Source organism: Chiloscyllium plagiosum, unplaced genomic scaffold (genome assembly GCF_037043375.1).
Source record: "Chiloscyllium plagiosum isolate Xiang-an unplaced genomic scaffold, Cpla_swu_hap1 HiC_scaffold_12, whole genome shotgun sequence".
Lineage (NCBI taxonomy): Eukaryota > Metazoa > Chordata > Chondrichthyes > Orectolobiformes > Hemiscylliidae > Chiloscyllium > Chiloscyllium plagiosum.
In genome coordinates, this window is record NW_028270150.1 from 99,479,624 (window position 1) to 99,496,661 (window position 17,038).

The 17,038-nt window shown below is 43.1% G+C and overlaps 1 protein-coding gene across 1 annotated transcript in view; it reads left to right on the forward strand.

Annotated features, from left to right (window-relative positions):
• The window catches only part of grtp1a (growth hormone regulated TBC protein 1a), a 75,729-nt gene that overhangs the window by 38,165 nt on the left and 20,526 nt on the right, over positions 1 to 17,038 (forward strand). Inside the window, exon 5 of the mRNA XM_043700239.2 lies at positions 12,440 to 12,536. Coding sequence (XP_043556174.1) covers positions 12,440 to 12,536 — 97 coding nt within the window. The remainder of the gene's footprint in view (positions 1 to 12,439; positions 12,537 to 17,038) is intronic.

Consider the following 17,038-nt stretch of genomic DNA (forward strand, 5'->3'; position numbering starts at 1 on the left):
GTTACAGGATAAAGATGGCTCAGTAACAGTTAGGAGAGGGCAAGGAAATAGTGCAGGGATCCCCTGTTGCCATTCCCTTCAATAATATGTGTACCACTTTGGATACTATTGGGGTGTCAACCTACCAGAGGAAAGCCATAGTGGCCCGGTCTGTGGCGCAGAAGGGAAGGCAGGAGAATGGGAGAGAGATAATGACAAGAGATTCAATAATTAGAGGAACAGACAGGAGATTCTGTGGTCACTAGCGAGACTCCCGGATGGTATGTTGCCTCCTGGGTGCTAGGGTCAGAGATGTCTCAGATCGAGTCTGCAGGATTCTTAAGTGGGAGGGGGAGCAGCCAGAAGTCATGGTTCACATCGGTACCAATGACATAGCTAGGAAAAGGGATGAGGACCTGAAAAACGAATATAGGGAGTTAAGTTGTAAACTAAAAGGCAGGACGAGCAGGATAGTAATCTTAGGATTGCTACCAGTGACGGGCGAGAGGGGTTGGGAACAGAAAGCAAGTGCAGCTGAACACGTGGCTTCAGGGCTGGTGTAGGAGGGAGGGCTTCAGATATGTGGATCATTTGGTTACACTCTGGGGAAGGTAGGACCTCTACAAGGAGGATGGGGTGCATCTGAACTGGAGAAGCTTCAATATCGTGGGTGGGAGGTTTGCTAGAGCTCTTCAGGAGGGTTTAAATTAGTTTGACAGGGGGGTTGGGAACCAGAGCTACAGATCAGAGGATGGGATAGCTGGTGAACAGACAGATACAGCATGCAGAGAGTCTGTGAGGAGGGATAGACAGTTGATAAGGCAAAGTTGCAGTCAGTGTGATTGGTTGAAGTGTGTCTATTTTAAAACAAAAAGTGTCAGGATAAACTTAGAGCATGGATCAGTACTTGAAGCTATGATTTTCTGGCCATTATGGAGAATGATTGTTGGATGTTCTGGGGTTTAGATGTTTCAAAAGGAATAGGGAGGGATGTAAGAGGTTAGGGAGTGGGCATTGCTAATCAGCGGCACAGAGGAGCAGATTGGGAGGCAGAATTTGGAAAGGTGCAAAAGTAAAAGGGTTTTTGTCATGGGTGACTTCAACTTCCCTAATGTTGATTGGAACTTCCTTTTTGCAAATAGTTTGGATGACGTTTTTATCTTAGCTTTCTGCTGTGATGACCTCTAACTGCCTCTGTTCTAGCTCTGCCAAAATACAAAATACGTACTTAATTGGAATTGTTTAAATTGACTGCTTCCATTCAGTGGGCACCTCGTCCGCATCTCATCCTGGATATTTTCCCAGTGTTAGGAATCTGTCTTGATCCACTCTTTTCTCTCAAACCCTATGCAATGAGTTGTGGAAGATTTGACCAGTTGACTTTGTCTTTCTTATTCTCCACAGACTACCCTGACCTGATAAGTGCCATTGGTTTCTATTTTTATTTCAGATTTCCTGAATCCAGCGTGCTTTTGTCCTACACATTGTTTGGCATTCTCCTAATTTTGTGTCTGTCAAATTGCAATATTCTAATGCCCATGTGAAATGTTGGCACATATTGAAAGCAATAGCTGAATTAGTATTTCTCCTTTTAGCAGTATTCAGTGCCAATCCTGAGGAGCTGACCTATGGAATGATGTTAGGCACAGAATGAATAAACAATTTAGATGTAGGGTTCCTTGCCACTATTCAGGAGTACTCCCTGTTTCATGTCCTGGCCAACAGTCTTTCCTCAACCAATATAATTAACAAAGCAGATTGACATATTCTTCATCCTTTGGCAGATGGTTGATCATAGTGAGTAATGATATGCTTCTCACTTTGTTAAAATACACTTGTTGTATGAGACACATTGAATCAACATGATAAATATTGAAATTCCTACTTGCAGTGACACTTTCTGGAATTTCATGGGCCGGGTGCTGGCAGGTGGGACTAGATTGGTTTGGGATATCTGGTCGGCATGGATGAGTTGGACTGAAGGGTCTGTTTCCATGCTGTACATCTCTGTGCCTCTATGAGTAGATTTTGTCAAGTGCACCTATGAAGAATTTGATTTTCCAGCACCACACTCTCAACTCTGATCTCCAGCTTCTACAGTCCTCAGTTATGTAGATAGGCTGACTAGAGGAGAGATGGAAATGTGTTGCTGGAGAAGCGCAGCAGGTCAGGCAGCATCTAGGGAACAGGAGAATCGACGTTTCGGGCATTAGCCCTTCTTCAGGAACACATTTCCATCTCTGATCTCCAGCATCTGCAGACCTCATTTTCTCTTGACTAGAGGAGAGGCCATACTAGAGGATTTGATGCTTGGTAACGAACCAGGTCAAGTGTCATATCTGTTCGTGGGACAGCATTTCAGTGATAGCGATTACAACTTCCCTGACCTTTACTATAGTCATGGAGAGGGTATGGGAAATTCTTTAATTGGGGGAGGGGAAATTACAATGCTATTAGGGAGGAACTGTGGAGCATAAATTGGGAACAGATACTCTCAAGGAAACGCATTATAGAAAAGTGGAGGTTTTTAAGGGAGCGCTAGCTGCAAGTGCTGGATAGATTTTTCCCACTGAGGCAAGGAAGGGATGGTAAGGTGAAGGAATCTTGGGTGACGAGATGTGTAACATCTAGTCAAGAGGAAAAAGAAAACTGACTTAAGGTTGAGGAAGCATGGATAAGACAGGGCTCTAGAAAGTTACAGGGTAGCCAGGAAGGAACTGAAGAATGGACTTAGGAGAGCGAGAAAGGGTAATGAAAAAGCTTTAGTGGGTAGGATTAAGGAAAACCCCCCAAGGTTCTCCACTGGTGAGGAACAAGAGGAAAGCCAGAGGGGGGGGTAGGACCAATCAGGGATAATGGAGGGAACTTGTGCCTGGAGCAGAGAAGATAGGGGAGGTTCTTAATTAATACTTTGCTTCAGTATTCACTAGTGAGAGAGAAACCTTGCCGTTTGTGAGAACACTGTGAAAGAGGCTGATCTGCTCGAAAGGTGGTTGATAAGAAGGAGAATGTGCTAGAAAGTTTGGAAAAACATGAGGATAGATAAGTCCCCCGGACCAGATGGTATATCCCTAAGGTATATCCCCAGATGGTATATTCCTGAAGAAGGGCCTGTGCCCGAAATGTCGAATCTCCTGTTCCCTGGATGCTGCCTGACCTGCTGTGCTGTTCCAGCAATAAAGTTTTAACTTTGATCTCCAGCATCTGCAGACCTCACTTTATCCCTAAGGTTACTATGGAAAGCGAGGGCAGCGATTGCTGTGCCATTACTGATCATCTTTGCATTCACACTATCCGCTGGAGTAGTACCAAATGATTGGAGGGTGTCAAATGTTATTCCCTTGTTCAAGAAAAGAAATAGGGATAATCCTGGGAATTACAGACCAGTCAGTCTTAAGTCGGTGGTGGGTAAAGTATTGGAGAGGATTCTGAGAGACAGGATTTATGATTTTTAGAAAAGCATAGTTTGATTAGAGATAGTCAGCATGGTTTTGTGAGGGGCAGGTCATGCCTCACAAGCCTTATTGAATTCTTAAAGGATGTGACAAAACACATTGAAGGTAGAGCAGTGGATGTGGTGTACGTGGATTTTTGCTAAGCGTTTGATAAGGTTCCTCATGGTAGGTTCATTCAGAAAGAAAGGAGGCATGGGATCCAGAATTGGCTGGCCCTTAGAAGACAGAGTGGTACTGGATGGAAAGTATTCAGTTTGGAGCTTGGTGACCAATTGGGTTCTGGGATCTCTGCTCTTGGTGATTTTTTAAAAATGACTTGGATGAGGAAGTGGAAGGGTGGTTTGGTAAGTTTACCGATTACACAAAGGTTGGTGGAGTTGTGGATAGTGTGGAGGGCTGTTGTAGGTTACAATGGGATGCAGAGCTGGGCTGATAAGTGGCAGATGGAGTTCAACCTGGGAGAGTATGAAGCGATTCATTTTGGAAGGTCAAATTTGAATGCAGAATACAGGGTTAAAGGCAGGATTCTTGGCAGTGTTGAGGAACAGAGGCATCTTGGGTCCACATTCATAGATCCTTCAAAATTTCCACCCAAATTGATAGGGTTGATAAGAAGGTGTATAGCGTGTTTTCTTTCATTAACAACATGATTGAGTTTAAGAGCCGTGAGATTGTGCTGCAGCTCTATAAAGCCCTGGTTAGACCATGCTTGGAATATTGTGTTCAGTTCTGTTCGCCTCATTATCGGAAAGATTTGAAAGCTTTAGCGAGAGTGCAGAGGAAATTTACCAGGATGCTGCCTGGACTGGAGGGTAAGTCTTATGAAGAAAGGTTGAGGGAGCTCGCGCTTTTCTCGTTGGAGCGAAGAAGATGAGAGGTGACTTGATAGAGAATTGCAAGATGATGAGAGACGTAGATACAGTGGATAGCCAGAGACTTTTTCCCAGGGCAGAAATGCCTATCATGAGGGGGCATAATTTTAAGGTGATAATAGGAACATTTAGGGGAGATGTCAGAAGTTAGTACTTTGTTCAGAATATTGGGTATGGGGAATGCACTGCCAGCAGTGGTGGTAGAGTCAGAGACATTAGGGACATTTAACTGACTTTTGGATTGGCACGTACATGATAGTAAAAAGATAAAAGGTTGGCAGGGGCCAATTGAGGGTCAAATGGCCTGTACTGTGCTATACTGTCCTATTATTTATCTCATCTCAGCCTGGTTTCTGAGGTCTGTCTGCAGTTGAGTTCTCTCCAAGTACTTTAAGAGCACAAGGGCAACTAGAGAGAAAAAGGCCCCTTAACGATCAACAAAATTATCTTTGTGTTGAACCTTAAGAGATGGGTGAGACATTAAATGATTATTTTGCATCAGTTTTGACTGTGGAGAAAGAAATTGGAGGCTAGAGAACTCTGGGAAACAAATATTGATGTTTTGAAAGCAATTCACATTACAAAAGGGGCGGTGCTGGACATCTTAGAGCTGATCAAATGTATCCCAGGATGTTATGGGAAGTTAGGGAAGAAATTGTGGTGCCCCTAACAAACATTTATATCATCTGTAACTACAGGTGAGGTGCAAGAGGACTGGAGGGTGGCTAATGTTGTGCCTTTATTTAAGAAAGGCTAGAAGGAAAAGCCTGGAAACTACAGATCTGTGAGTCAGTTGTTGGAGGTGTTTCTGAAAGATAGGATTTACAAACATTTGAAGAGACCAGGATTGATTAGGGATAGTCAGCATGGTTTTGTGCAAGGGAAATCATGCCCCTCAAACTTGATTGAGTATTTTGAGGTATTAACAAAAAAACGTTGATGAGGGCAGAGTAATAAGTGTTGTTTACTTGGACTTTGCTAAGGTTTGTATGGTAGATTAATTAGTAAAGATGGTTTACATGGGATCCAGGGTGAGCTTGCCATTTGGATATAAAATTGGCTCTATGGTAGGAGATGGTGGTGGTTGAGGGTTATTTTTAAGACTGGAGACCTCTGACCAGTGGTGATCCACAGGTATCGGTACTGAGTCCACTTTTGTCATCTATATTTTCATCCAAATCATTTATGTAGGAGGCATGGTTAGTAAGTGTGTGGATGACAGCAAAATTGATGGGGTAGTTGGCAGTGAAGAAGGTTATCTAAGATTACAAAGAGATCTTGATCAATTTGTGTTAATGGACTGAGGAGTAGCCAATTGAGTTTAATTTGGATAAATTCAGGGTATTGCATTTTTGTAAAACAAATAAGAGCAGGACTTCTACAATTAATGGTAGGGCCCTGGGTTCTGTAGAACTGAGAGACTCAGAGCTTCAGGTTCCTAAGTCTTTGAAATTTGCATTACAGGTAAACAGGATGGTTAAGAAGGCATTTGGCAAGCTTACCATCATTGCTCAGACCTTTGAGTACAGGAGTTGAGACATCATGTTGAGGGTGTACAGGACGTTGGTGATGCCTGTCCTGTGTGCAGTTCTGGTCTCCCTGTTCTAGGAAGAATATTATTAAACTGGAGAGGGTTCGGAAGAGATTTAACAGGATGTTGCTGGGAATGGAGGGTTTGAATTGTAGAAATAGGCTGGGACTTTATAAAGGTCGCCCCCCCAATCACCTTCTCTCCAGAGAATACAGGTTTATAAAATCATGGGTGTAGATGAGGTGAGTAGCAAAGGTCTTTTCCCTAAGGTGGGGGAGTTCAAAGCTAGGAGGCATATTTTGAAAGTGAGAGGAGAAAGATTTTAGAAAAGATGCGAGGCGTAACGTTTTCATGTCATGAAGTGAAGTGATGGATGCAGGTACGGTTGTAATGTTTAAAAGACATTTGGACAAATGCATGAATAGGCAATGTTTGGAGGGATATAGGCCAAACGCAGACAGGTGGGACTAGTTTAATTTGGGAACATTGTCAGCATGTATTAGTTATGCCATATGACTCTGAGTTGAAATAGTAGATGTAAGAGCTAGCAGTGATATCTGCAGCAATGGATTGGAATGTGTTGACAGTAGTTTGGCACATAGGGCTGTGTGGAGTGCGGTGCAGGTGTAAAGTTAACATGGAGAGTTTGACAGACTGTGGGAGCGGCTACTGGGCATGTTGTACAAAGTTTGGGGCTTGGGGGAAGTCTCTGGGTATGTTGGAAAGGAGAGGCATTTGAGGAATGGATAAATATGTTTTATTCTCTTTTTAGCTTTTGGACAAGGCAGCCTTCGGTCTAACCTACCTTTGAACCCAGCATTGTCCTCACTACCTCTGGGGTCCCAGGGTCTTGACCTCTGATCTTACCCCAACTAACCAAAGATCCCTTGTCTGCACAACCATTTTTAAAAGTCATTTCACTGAGCCAGGAATTCTCCGTCTTGTGCAATTTGTTAAATGTGTACAAGAAAATTCTCTTGATTCAGTAGGATGTACCTACTAGAGAAGGTGCAAAACTTGACCTACTCTTGGGAAATAAGTCAGTGGGGGAGCACTTTGGGGCCAGCGACCATAATTCTATTCGTTTTAAAATAGTGATGGAAAAGGATAGACCAGATCTAAAAGTTGAAGTTCTAAATTGGAGGAAGGACAATTTTGAAGGTATTAGGCAAGAACTTTTGAAACTTGACTAAGTCCAGATGTTCACAGGTAAAAGGACGGTTGGAAAATGGGAAGCCTTCAGAAATGAGATAACGAGAGTCCAGAGACAGTAAATTCCTGTTAAGGTGAAAGGAAAGGCTGGTAGGTATAGGGAATGCTAGATGACTAAAGAAATTGAGGGTTTGGTTAAGAAAAAGAAGGGAGCATACGTCAGGTATAGACAGGATAGATCAAATAAATCCTTACAAGAGTATAAAGGCAGTAGGAGTATACTTAAGAGGGAAACCAGGAGGGCAAAAAGGGGACATGAGATAGCTTTGGTAAAGTTGAGAATCCAAAGGGTTTTTACAAATATATTAAGGGCAAAAGGGTAACTAGGAAGAGAATAGGGCCCCTCAAAGATCAGCCACAGGAGGTGAGGAGATACTAAACAAGTATTTTGCATCAGTATTTACTGTGGAAAAGGACATGGAAGATATAGAATGTAGAGAAATAGATGGTGACGTCTTGAAAAATGTCCATATTACAGAGGAGGAAGTGCTGGATGTCTTGAAATGCATAAAAGTGGATAAATCCCCAGGACCTGATCAGGTGTACCCTAGAACTAGGGAAGTGATTGCTGGGCCTTTTACTGAGATATTTGTATCATCGATAGTTACAAGTGAGGTGCCGGAAGACTGGAGGTTGGCTAACGTGGTGCCACTGTTTAAGAAGGGCAGTAAGGACAAACCAGGGAACTAGAGACCAGTGAGCCTGACGGTGGTGCACAAGTTGTTGGAGGGAATCCTGAGGGACAGGGCGTACATGTATTTGGGAAGGCAAGGATTGATTAGGGATAGTCAACATGGCTTTGAGTGGGAAAGCATGTCTCTCAAACTTGATTGAGTTTTTTGAAGAAGTAACAAAGAGGATTGATGAGGGCAGAGTGGTAGATGTGATCTATATGGACTTCAGTAAGGCGTTTGACAAGGTTCCCCATAGGAGACTGGTTAGCAAGGTTAGATCTCATGGAATACAGGGAGAAGAGAGAGGGTGGTGGTGGAGGGTTTTTTTTTCAGACCGGAGGCCTGTGACCAGTGGAGCACCACAAGGATCGGTGCTGGGTCCACTTCTTTTTGTCATTTATATAAATGATTTGGATGCAAGCATAAGAGGTATAGTTAGTAAGTTTGCAGATGACATCAAAATTGGAGGTGTAGCGGACAGCTAAGAGGGTTACCTCAGATTACAATGGGATCTTGATCAGATGGGCCAATGGGCTGAGAAGTGGCAGATGGAGTTTAATTTAGATAAATGCGGGATGCTGCATTTTGGGAAAGCAAATCTTAGCAGGACTGTACGCTTAAAGGTAAGGTCCTAGGGAGTGTTGCTGAGCAAAGAGACCTTGGACTTCAGGTTCATAGCACCTTGAAAGTGAAGTTGCAGGTAGATAGGATAGTGAAGATGATGTTTGGTATGCTTTCCTTTATTGGTCAGAATGTTGAGTACAGGAGTTGGGAGTTCATTTTGCAGCTGTACAGAACTCTGGTTAGGCCACTGTTGGAATATTGTATGCAATTCTGGTCTCCTTCCTATCAGAAAGATGTTATGAAACTTGAAAGGGTTTAGAAAAGATTTACAAGGATGTTGCCAGGGTTGGAGGATTTGAGCTATAGGGAGAGGTTGAATAGGCTGGGGCAATTTTCCCTGGAGCATCCCCTGGAGCTGAGGGGTGACCTTATAGAGATTTATAAAATCATGAAGGGCATGGATAGGATAAATCAACAAAGTATTTTCCCTGGGGTGGGGGAGTCCAGAACTAGAGGGCATAGGTTTAGGGTGAGATCTAAGGGGCAACTTATTCACTCAGGGTGTATGTGTATGGAATGAGCTGCCAGAAAAAATGGTGGACGCTGGTACAATTGCAACATTTAAGAGGCATTTGGATGAGTATATGAATAGGAAGGGTTTGGAGGAATATGGGCCGGGTGCTGGCAGGTGGGACTAGATTGGGTTGGGATATCTGGTCGATATGGACGAATGGGACCGAAGGGTCTGTTTCCATGCTGTACATCTCTATGACTCTGTATAATTGAAGAGGAGCGGGGAGCTATCTTCTGGATTCTGGCCAATGGTTATCCCTCATGCAACAATTAGTAACAGATTATCTAGTCATTTATCACATTGCTTATGGGAGTTTGCTATTGATAAACCAGTTGCCATATTTCCTCCATTAAAACTGAAAATGGAGCTTTGGAGACATTATGAAGCTGTGAAAGGTTCTATCTTAATGGAAGCTTTTTCTTTCTCCTAAATAAAATATCGACAGCCAAAGCAGATGACATTCAGAAGAACATGAAATCCTTTTATGCCCTTAATACTGAATTCCAAATTTGCCGAAACTGTCAAATATCTGAAAATCTTGCCCCAGCATTACTTTGTGTCTTGTATGCCTGTCAGCCATGGCAACCTTTGCCCATGACATTTGGGTTGTCAGGATTGGTCGTCTGCTAATGCACAGTTAGCCTTTTAAATGTCTTCTGTTTCTACCTGCAATGCAGTGAATAAAATTGAAAAGTTGTGTTTCAGCTTGTGTTAGTAGTGACAAGAAAGGCTTCTGTTATAAATAACAGATGACTCAAAATCTGGACTAGCTGTACTAGTTGCAAATGTTGGTCCAAGCAATTATATAGCAGAGGACAACAAACTAATAGCTTATCAAGTCCACAGATCCATATATCCCTGAAGGCAGCAGGACAGGTGGATAAGGTGGTTAAGAAAGCATATGGGATACTTGCCTTTATCAGTCAAGGCATTACATACAAGAATAGAGAGCTTATAACAGAGCTGTATACAACATTAGTTTGGCCGCTGCAGAAGTACTGTGCGATTTTGGTCACCACATCATTCCTATAGAGTAAATGCACTGAAGAGAATGCAAAGGAAATTCACCAGGATATTGCCCGTGCTGGAATAATTTAGCTATGAAAAGAAACTAATTAGACTGGGGTTGTTTTCAGTAGAACAGAGAAAACTGAAGGGTGATCTGATTGAACTGGACAAACTTTTGAGGGGCAAAGCAGAGGTGTCAATAATCAAAGGGTACAGTTTTAAGGTAAAAATGAAATGTTGGCGAGGAAGATACAGAGATACTTGCATCTAGACTAGAAGAGATTGAGCTTCACAAGGAAGAGGTTTTAGAAATACTGCAGAGTATGAAAATAGACAAGTCCCCTGGGCCGGATGGGATCTATCCTCTGGGAAGCAAGGGAAGAGATTGCTGAGCCTTTGGCATTGATCTTTAAATCATCATTGTCTACAGGAATAGTGCCTGAGGACTGGAGGATAGCAAATGTGGTTCCCTTGTTCAAAAAGGATAGTAGAGACAACCCTGGTAATTACAGACCAGTGAGTCTCACTTCAGTTGTTGGTAAAGTGTTGGAAAAGGTTATAAGATATAGGATTTATAACCATCCAGAAAAGAATAATCTGATCAGGGACAGTCAGCACGGTTTTGTGAAGGGTAGGTCGTGCCGAACAACAAAGTGACCAAACAGGTAGATGAGAGTAAACTGGTTGATGTGGTGTATATGGATTTCAGCAAGGCATTCGATAAGGTTCCCCACAGTAGGCTATTATACAAAATGCGGAGGAATGGGATTGTGGGAGACATAGCAGTTTGGATCAGTAATTGGCTTGCTGAAAGAAAACAGAGGGTTGTAGCTGATGGAACATGTTTATCTTGGTGTCCAGTTACTAGTGGCGTACCACAAGGGTGTGTGTTGGGTCCACTGCTGTTCTTCATTTTTATAAATGACCTGGATGAGGGCTGAGAAGGGTGGGTTAGTAACTTTGCAGATGACACTAAGGTTGGTGGAGTTGTGGATAGTGACAAAGGATGTAGTAGGTTGCAGAGAGACATAGATAGGATGCAGAGCTGGGCTGAGAGGTGGCAAATGGAGTTTAATGTGGACAAGTGTGAGGTGATACACTTTGGGTGGAGTAATCAGAATGCAAAGTACTGGGCTAATGGTAAGATTCTTGGGAGTGCAGATGAGCAGAGAGATTTCGGTGTCCATGTACACAGATCCCTGAAAGTTGCCACTCAGATTGACAGGGTTATTAAGAACGCATACAGTGTTTTGGCCTTTATTAATAAGAGGGATTGAGTTCCGGAACCAAGAGGTTATGCTGCAGCTGTACAAAGCTCTGGTACAGCCACATTTGGAGTATTGTGTACAGTTCTGGTCACCGCTTTATAAGAAGCATGTGGAAGCTTTGGAAAGGGTGCAGAGGAGATTTACTAGGATGTTGCCTGGTATGGAAGGAATGTCTTACGAGGAAAGGCTGAGGGCCTTGAGGCTGGGTTCTCGTTAGAAGAAGGTTGAGATGACTTAATAGAGACATATAAGATAATCAGAGGGTTAGATAGGGTGGACAGGGAGAGCCTTTTTCCAAGTATAGGGACGGCAAACACGAGGGGACATAACTTTAAAGTGAGGGGAGATAGGTATAAGACAGATGTCAGAGGTAGTTTCTTTACTCAGAGTAGTAAGGGTATGGAATGCTTTGCCTGCAACGGTAGTAGATTTGCCAAGTTTAGGTCCATTTAAGTCGTCATTGGACAGGCATATGGACATACATGGAATAGTGTAAGTGGGATGGGCTTCAGATTAGTATGACAGGGCAGCACAACATCGAGGGCCGAAGGGCCTGTATTGCGCTGTTATGTTCTATGTAAGTAGCAGGAGCTTTCAAAGAAACTGAGGAGCAGTTTTTCACCCAAAGGGTTGTGGCTGTCTGGAATTCCACTGTTTAAAGGGGTGGTAAAGGCAAGAACTGTCAAAACAGATGAGCACTTGAAACATACAGGTCTATGAGCCAAGTGCTCTAAATGGGATTAGAATAGATAGGTGCTTTTTTTTCAGTGCAGGAATGTTGGACCAAAGAGCCTTTTTTACAAGCTGTAAAACTTGTATGGCAAAGGAAAGGTGAAAGAATCGGAGACTGGTCACTGTTCAGAAAAGCCAACAGGAAGGTCATGTTATGGAGTTTTCATGTCCATCTGAGATCGATGAATTGAACCTGCAAATGTGTTTTGAGGTTGACCTATGTTTGAGGAGATGGGCTTGCTCTCCAAAGAGAGAAGTGCACAGTCAGTTTAGATTGAGAGCAAGTTTGGAAGAGTTTAGAAAAAATGGAAACAATTTTGAGAATAGTATACACTGCATGTATTTGTTCATTTACTGATGTTTGTGAATAATTGAAATCTTGGTCTTGAATTCTTCAACTGGAATCTCTTGTTTTGACTCTCTATCTCGTCTTTTTTTGCGCGGGGAGGGCGGGGTGATGGGGGTGGGAGAAATCCTCTTCTGATTCATTATTTATCTTAACTGAAAGTCAAATATTGCATTTGCTAGAAATCTTCGTTTTTATTTCATTATTTTTCTTCCATTTTCCAGGGGATGAATTTCATTGCTGGTTATTTACTTATAGTGACCAAGGATGAAGAGAAGTCCTTCTGGCTGTTAGATGCCCTGATTGCAAAGATAGTACCTGGTACGTCAGCTGTGAATTATTGTTGTACTTTGCTGTGATGCAGGTAATTCTGCAGCAGTATCTCTCTGTACTTTACGCAAGTAACACAGCTACTTTTAATGTTTAAATGCTTTCATTGGTCAATTAGGCAATATATTAAAGAAGTCTCCCCCAATGTTGCATAATTTACTTTAGAAGAAAGTGAGGACTGCAAATGCTGGAGATCAGAGTCAAAGAGTGTGGTGCTGCAAAAACACAGCCAGTCAGGCAGCATCTGAGGAACAGGAGAATCGACGTTTCGGGCATCCTGGTGAAGGGCTTATGCCAGAAACGTCGATTCTCCTGCTCCCCTAATTTACATTAGACCCAAAATGAATTCAACAGGAAGAGGTGAAAGGAAATAGATGGCATTGTTTTTTTCTGTTTGCAGTTTGCATTAACTGTTTCTGAGATTTCATTTTCTGTATCCATCTCCTACTGGGGGTCAAGAACTGGATCTTTACACTGCAGCAGCTCAGGTCCTACATTATTGACTGGAAAGTGAGGTCAACAGCTCTGCACTCCTGAGTTTACAGGCTATACTATATCGAAAGGAAATGCGGCCCCAAGCCACTGGATATCACCTAAGAGTAAAGTCTTAGAACATTACAGCACAGTACAGGTCTTTCGACCCTTGATGTTGAGCTGACCTGTGGAACCAATCTGAAGCCCATCAATCCTACACTATTCCATTTTCATCCATATGTTTATCCAATGACCATTTAAATGCCCTTAAAGTTGGCGAGTTCACTACTGTTGCAAGCAGTGTGTACCAAACTCCTACTACTTTCTGAGTAAAGAAACTACCTTTGACATCTGTCCCATATCTATCACCCCTCAATTTAAAGGTATATCCCCTAGTGCTAGCCATCACCATCTGAGGAAAAAGGTTCTCACTGTCCACCCTATCTAACCCTCTATTATCTTATATCTCAATTAAGTCACCTCCCAACGTTCTTCTCTCTTAAAACAAAAACAGCCTCAGGTCTCTCATCTTCTCCTCATAATATCTTCCCTCCATACCAGATAACATCCTAGTAAATCTCCTCTGAACCCTTTCCAAAGCTTCCACATCCTTACTATAATGCGGTGACCAGAACTGTATGCAATGCTCCAACTCCGGCCGCACCAGAGCTTTGTACAGCTGCAGCATGACCTCATGGTTCCGAAACTCGGTTCCGAAACTCAGTCCCTCTACTAATAAAAGCTAACACACTGTATGCCTTCTTAACAACCCTATCAACCTGGGTGGCAACTTTCAGGGATCTATGTAAATGGACACCGAGATCTCTCTGTTGATCTACACTACCAAGAAGCTTACCATTAGCCCAGTACATGATTTTGGAAAATGTAATAAACAGTGGACAATATAATCTACAAAAAAATTCAGCGAGAGGCATTTGGAAAAATTTAGAGGATGTGAGGATTAGAGTAGGAGTGCTGGTGAATCAATCAGCCAGTGAAGCTATTAGCACATTGAATCTTGAGCCATGTCACCCAAAAAACTCAAAATTCAGGATATGACTGAATTTGTTCTGGCTACTGGTTTAACACCACTTGGAGCCAAATTCTGAATCTGATTAAAAGAGATACCTAGGCATTGCAGATGCTGTAGGGAAGCCAAGTTAAACTGAGAGCTAAGAGTTGGAATTGGTTAGGTACAGAATGTGGGAATGTTCACATTAGGGAAGGTCAACTCGGGATTCTCTTCTTGAGAGAAATGGCATCCTAAAGAAAACCTGTTTAATATACAGGGGAACCTCGATTATCCAAACGTGATGGACGGGCACTGTTTCATTCGGATAATCGATCATTCGGTTAATCGATTAAAGGCCTTTCCTCTGGTGCTTGGAGTTTTTAAAGTCTGCTCCCATTCAGGAGACTGCAGCAACGCACAGTGCGCAAGATCCCGCCTCCAGAAACCTGTCCAACCCTGCCCATGCCCCCAACACCGCTCCCCCGCCTCAAATCCCGTCCAATCCTGCCCCCCCCCCCACTCTGAACACTGCCCCCCCGCCCCAATCCGTCCAACCCTGCGCCCACCCCCAACACCACTCCCCTGCCCCTAATCACATCCAACCCTGGCCCCGCCCCTACCCTGAACACTGCCCCCCTGCCCCAAATCCCGTCCAATCCTGCCTCCGCTTCCTGCCCCCAACAAGGCCTCCTGCTCCCCCACCCCCAATCTTGTGGAACACAGCCCCCTGCCCCCAATATCGCTCCCTGCTCCCAACACCATGCCCCCGCCTCCAGTCTCGTCCAACACAACCCCCCCGCCCCAACTATGTCCAATACCTCTCCCTGCCCGCCCGCCCAACCCCATACACACTCGTCCCTCTCCGGGGCAGCTGGACTGGTCACCAACAATAAGAATGCTGCAGTTGCCTTTGTTGGGTAAGTGTGTGCACGCATGCCACACTCACCCCCACCCACATACATCCACCCCCCCCCCCCCCCCCCACCCACACACACGCACCCTCACACCCCCCATGCACACCTCCCCTACACTCACCCCCCCACATTCTGAATGGGCATGATAGGGTAAATGCTGACAAATTGTTGTCAATGAATGGCAAGTCTCAAACCTGGGTGGGCACAATCTTAAGACACCTTAAGGTCTCCATATACCTTTGGCCTGTATCCCTCAATATATTTGCTTAAGAAAACTTTATTTATCTCACTTAAACTTAACAACTAATCTAGCATCAACTGCTATTTGTTGAACAGAGTTCCAAACTCTACCACCCTTTGTGTGGAAATGCTTCTTAACATCACACTTGAATCGCCTGGTCCTCATTTCTTAGAGTTCTCGAGTCTCCAACCAGTAGAAATACATTATCTTAACTCCTCTGTCTTTTCCTAATTAGACCTTGAAGACTTTGACCAGATCACTCTTTAGCCTCCTAAATTCTAGAGAAAACAACCCAAATTTGTACAGTCTCTCCTCATAACTTGATCCCTGAAGTCCAGTTATCATTCTTGTAAGGTCATCCTTCCTAAGATGTGGTACCCAGATCTGCTCACAGTACTCCAAGTGGGGTTCAGCCAGGGGATGCAATTTAAGAATAACAGCAATTTTACGACTGCTAAGATTTTTTTCCTCAGAGTTGTTAGTCTGTGCAGGTCTTTTTCCTAGAAACCAGTGGTGGTTGAATCCTTGAATTTATCCAAGGCAGAATTATTTAGCCGTTTGAGTGACAAGGGAGTCAAGAATATGGAGGGGCAGACAGGAAAGTAAAGTTGAGACCAAACCAAATGGTGGGTGGACTTGAGGTGTTGAGTAGACTATTCTTGCTCATAAGTCCAATGCTGCTGACACTGCAATGTACTAATGCTGAGGATTTCAAAGATTAAAAACATGAACATATGAACTAGGAGTAGGCCACTCAGCCGCTCACCTCTACTATTCAGTAAAATCATGGCTGATCTAATTGCATCACACTCCCCACCAATCTCTGAAAACATTTTAATGACACCCAGACAAATGCATAAAGCCACTTAAGATCCCACTTTGTATTTTGGGGAACAGAAGCACTGATCCCATTAAATGGATTTGACTTGAAGAGCTACTCCTGTTCCTATACTCCTACATTTGTGTCCTTTCTTACAGGAAATGTTCCCCTTGACCTGTAAGTACTATTCTGCTCGACTACAAACAGTATCCTGGGTTTATTTTGCAGCTGCTGTAGCTGAAAACACAGGGATTAATTGTGTCTGCTGTGAGCATGGACTAACTGGCTGCCCTGACGCAGCCTATAACCGCTCAATAAATCTTTCCCCAATTAGATCTGACAGACCTTGACCTGATTCCATTGACTTATGTAGCAGTAAGTAGTTAAGTTATCTAAACAAAACTGTAAACACATTCTTTTAGATCATTTGACATACATACCAAAAGCTTTAAAAAAAAAACTAACCACACAAGAGGTACTCTATCACTTCCAGGTACTGAAATCATTTCTTTGAATAGGCAAAAATATTTTATCTCTTGCTTTCTATATTTTATCACTGCACATCACTTGCAACATTTCTGCAGCTTAAATTCGACAAGTTGACCTACAAAGATCAAGGACAGTGAGACTTCTCAGTTGCACTAAAATAAACAAGTAACAAAGGTCCAGTGAGAATGGAGGGAGTTCCCATAGTCATGGAGGGATGGACAGAGGGGACATGTTTCAAGGATATTCCAATACGAGGTTTATTGCTTAGCTTTCCCTCAATATTTGGATTCTAGCCAATTTACTGCAGTTTGTAAGAGTGCATCACCGGCAGGGAATTAAACTTTCCTTGTGAATTCTATTGGTATCAGCTCAATCAACTTATTTTCATCAGTTCAAGAACACAGGTTCTTCAGCTCCTTGAGCCTTACTTTTAATTTATCTCACCAACATTTACTCAACTCTGTTCTTCATCCTTAATAATTTCACCTCAATAAATACTCAGTCTTGGTCCTGAACACCTGGACTGGAAGAATGGGAAACAGA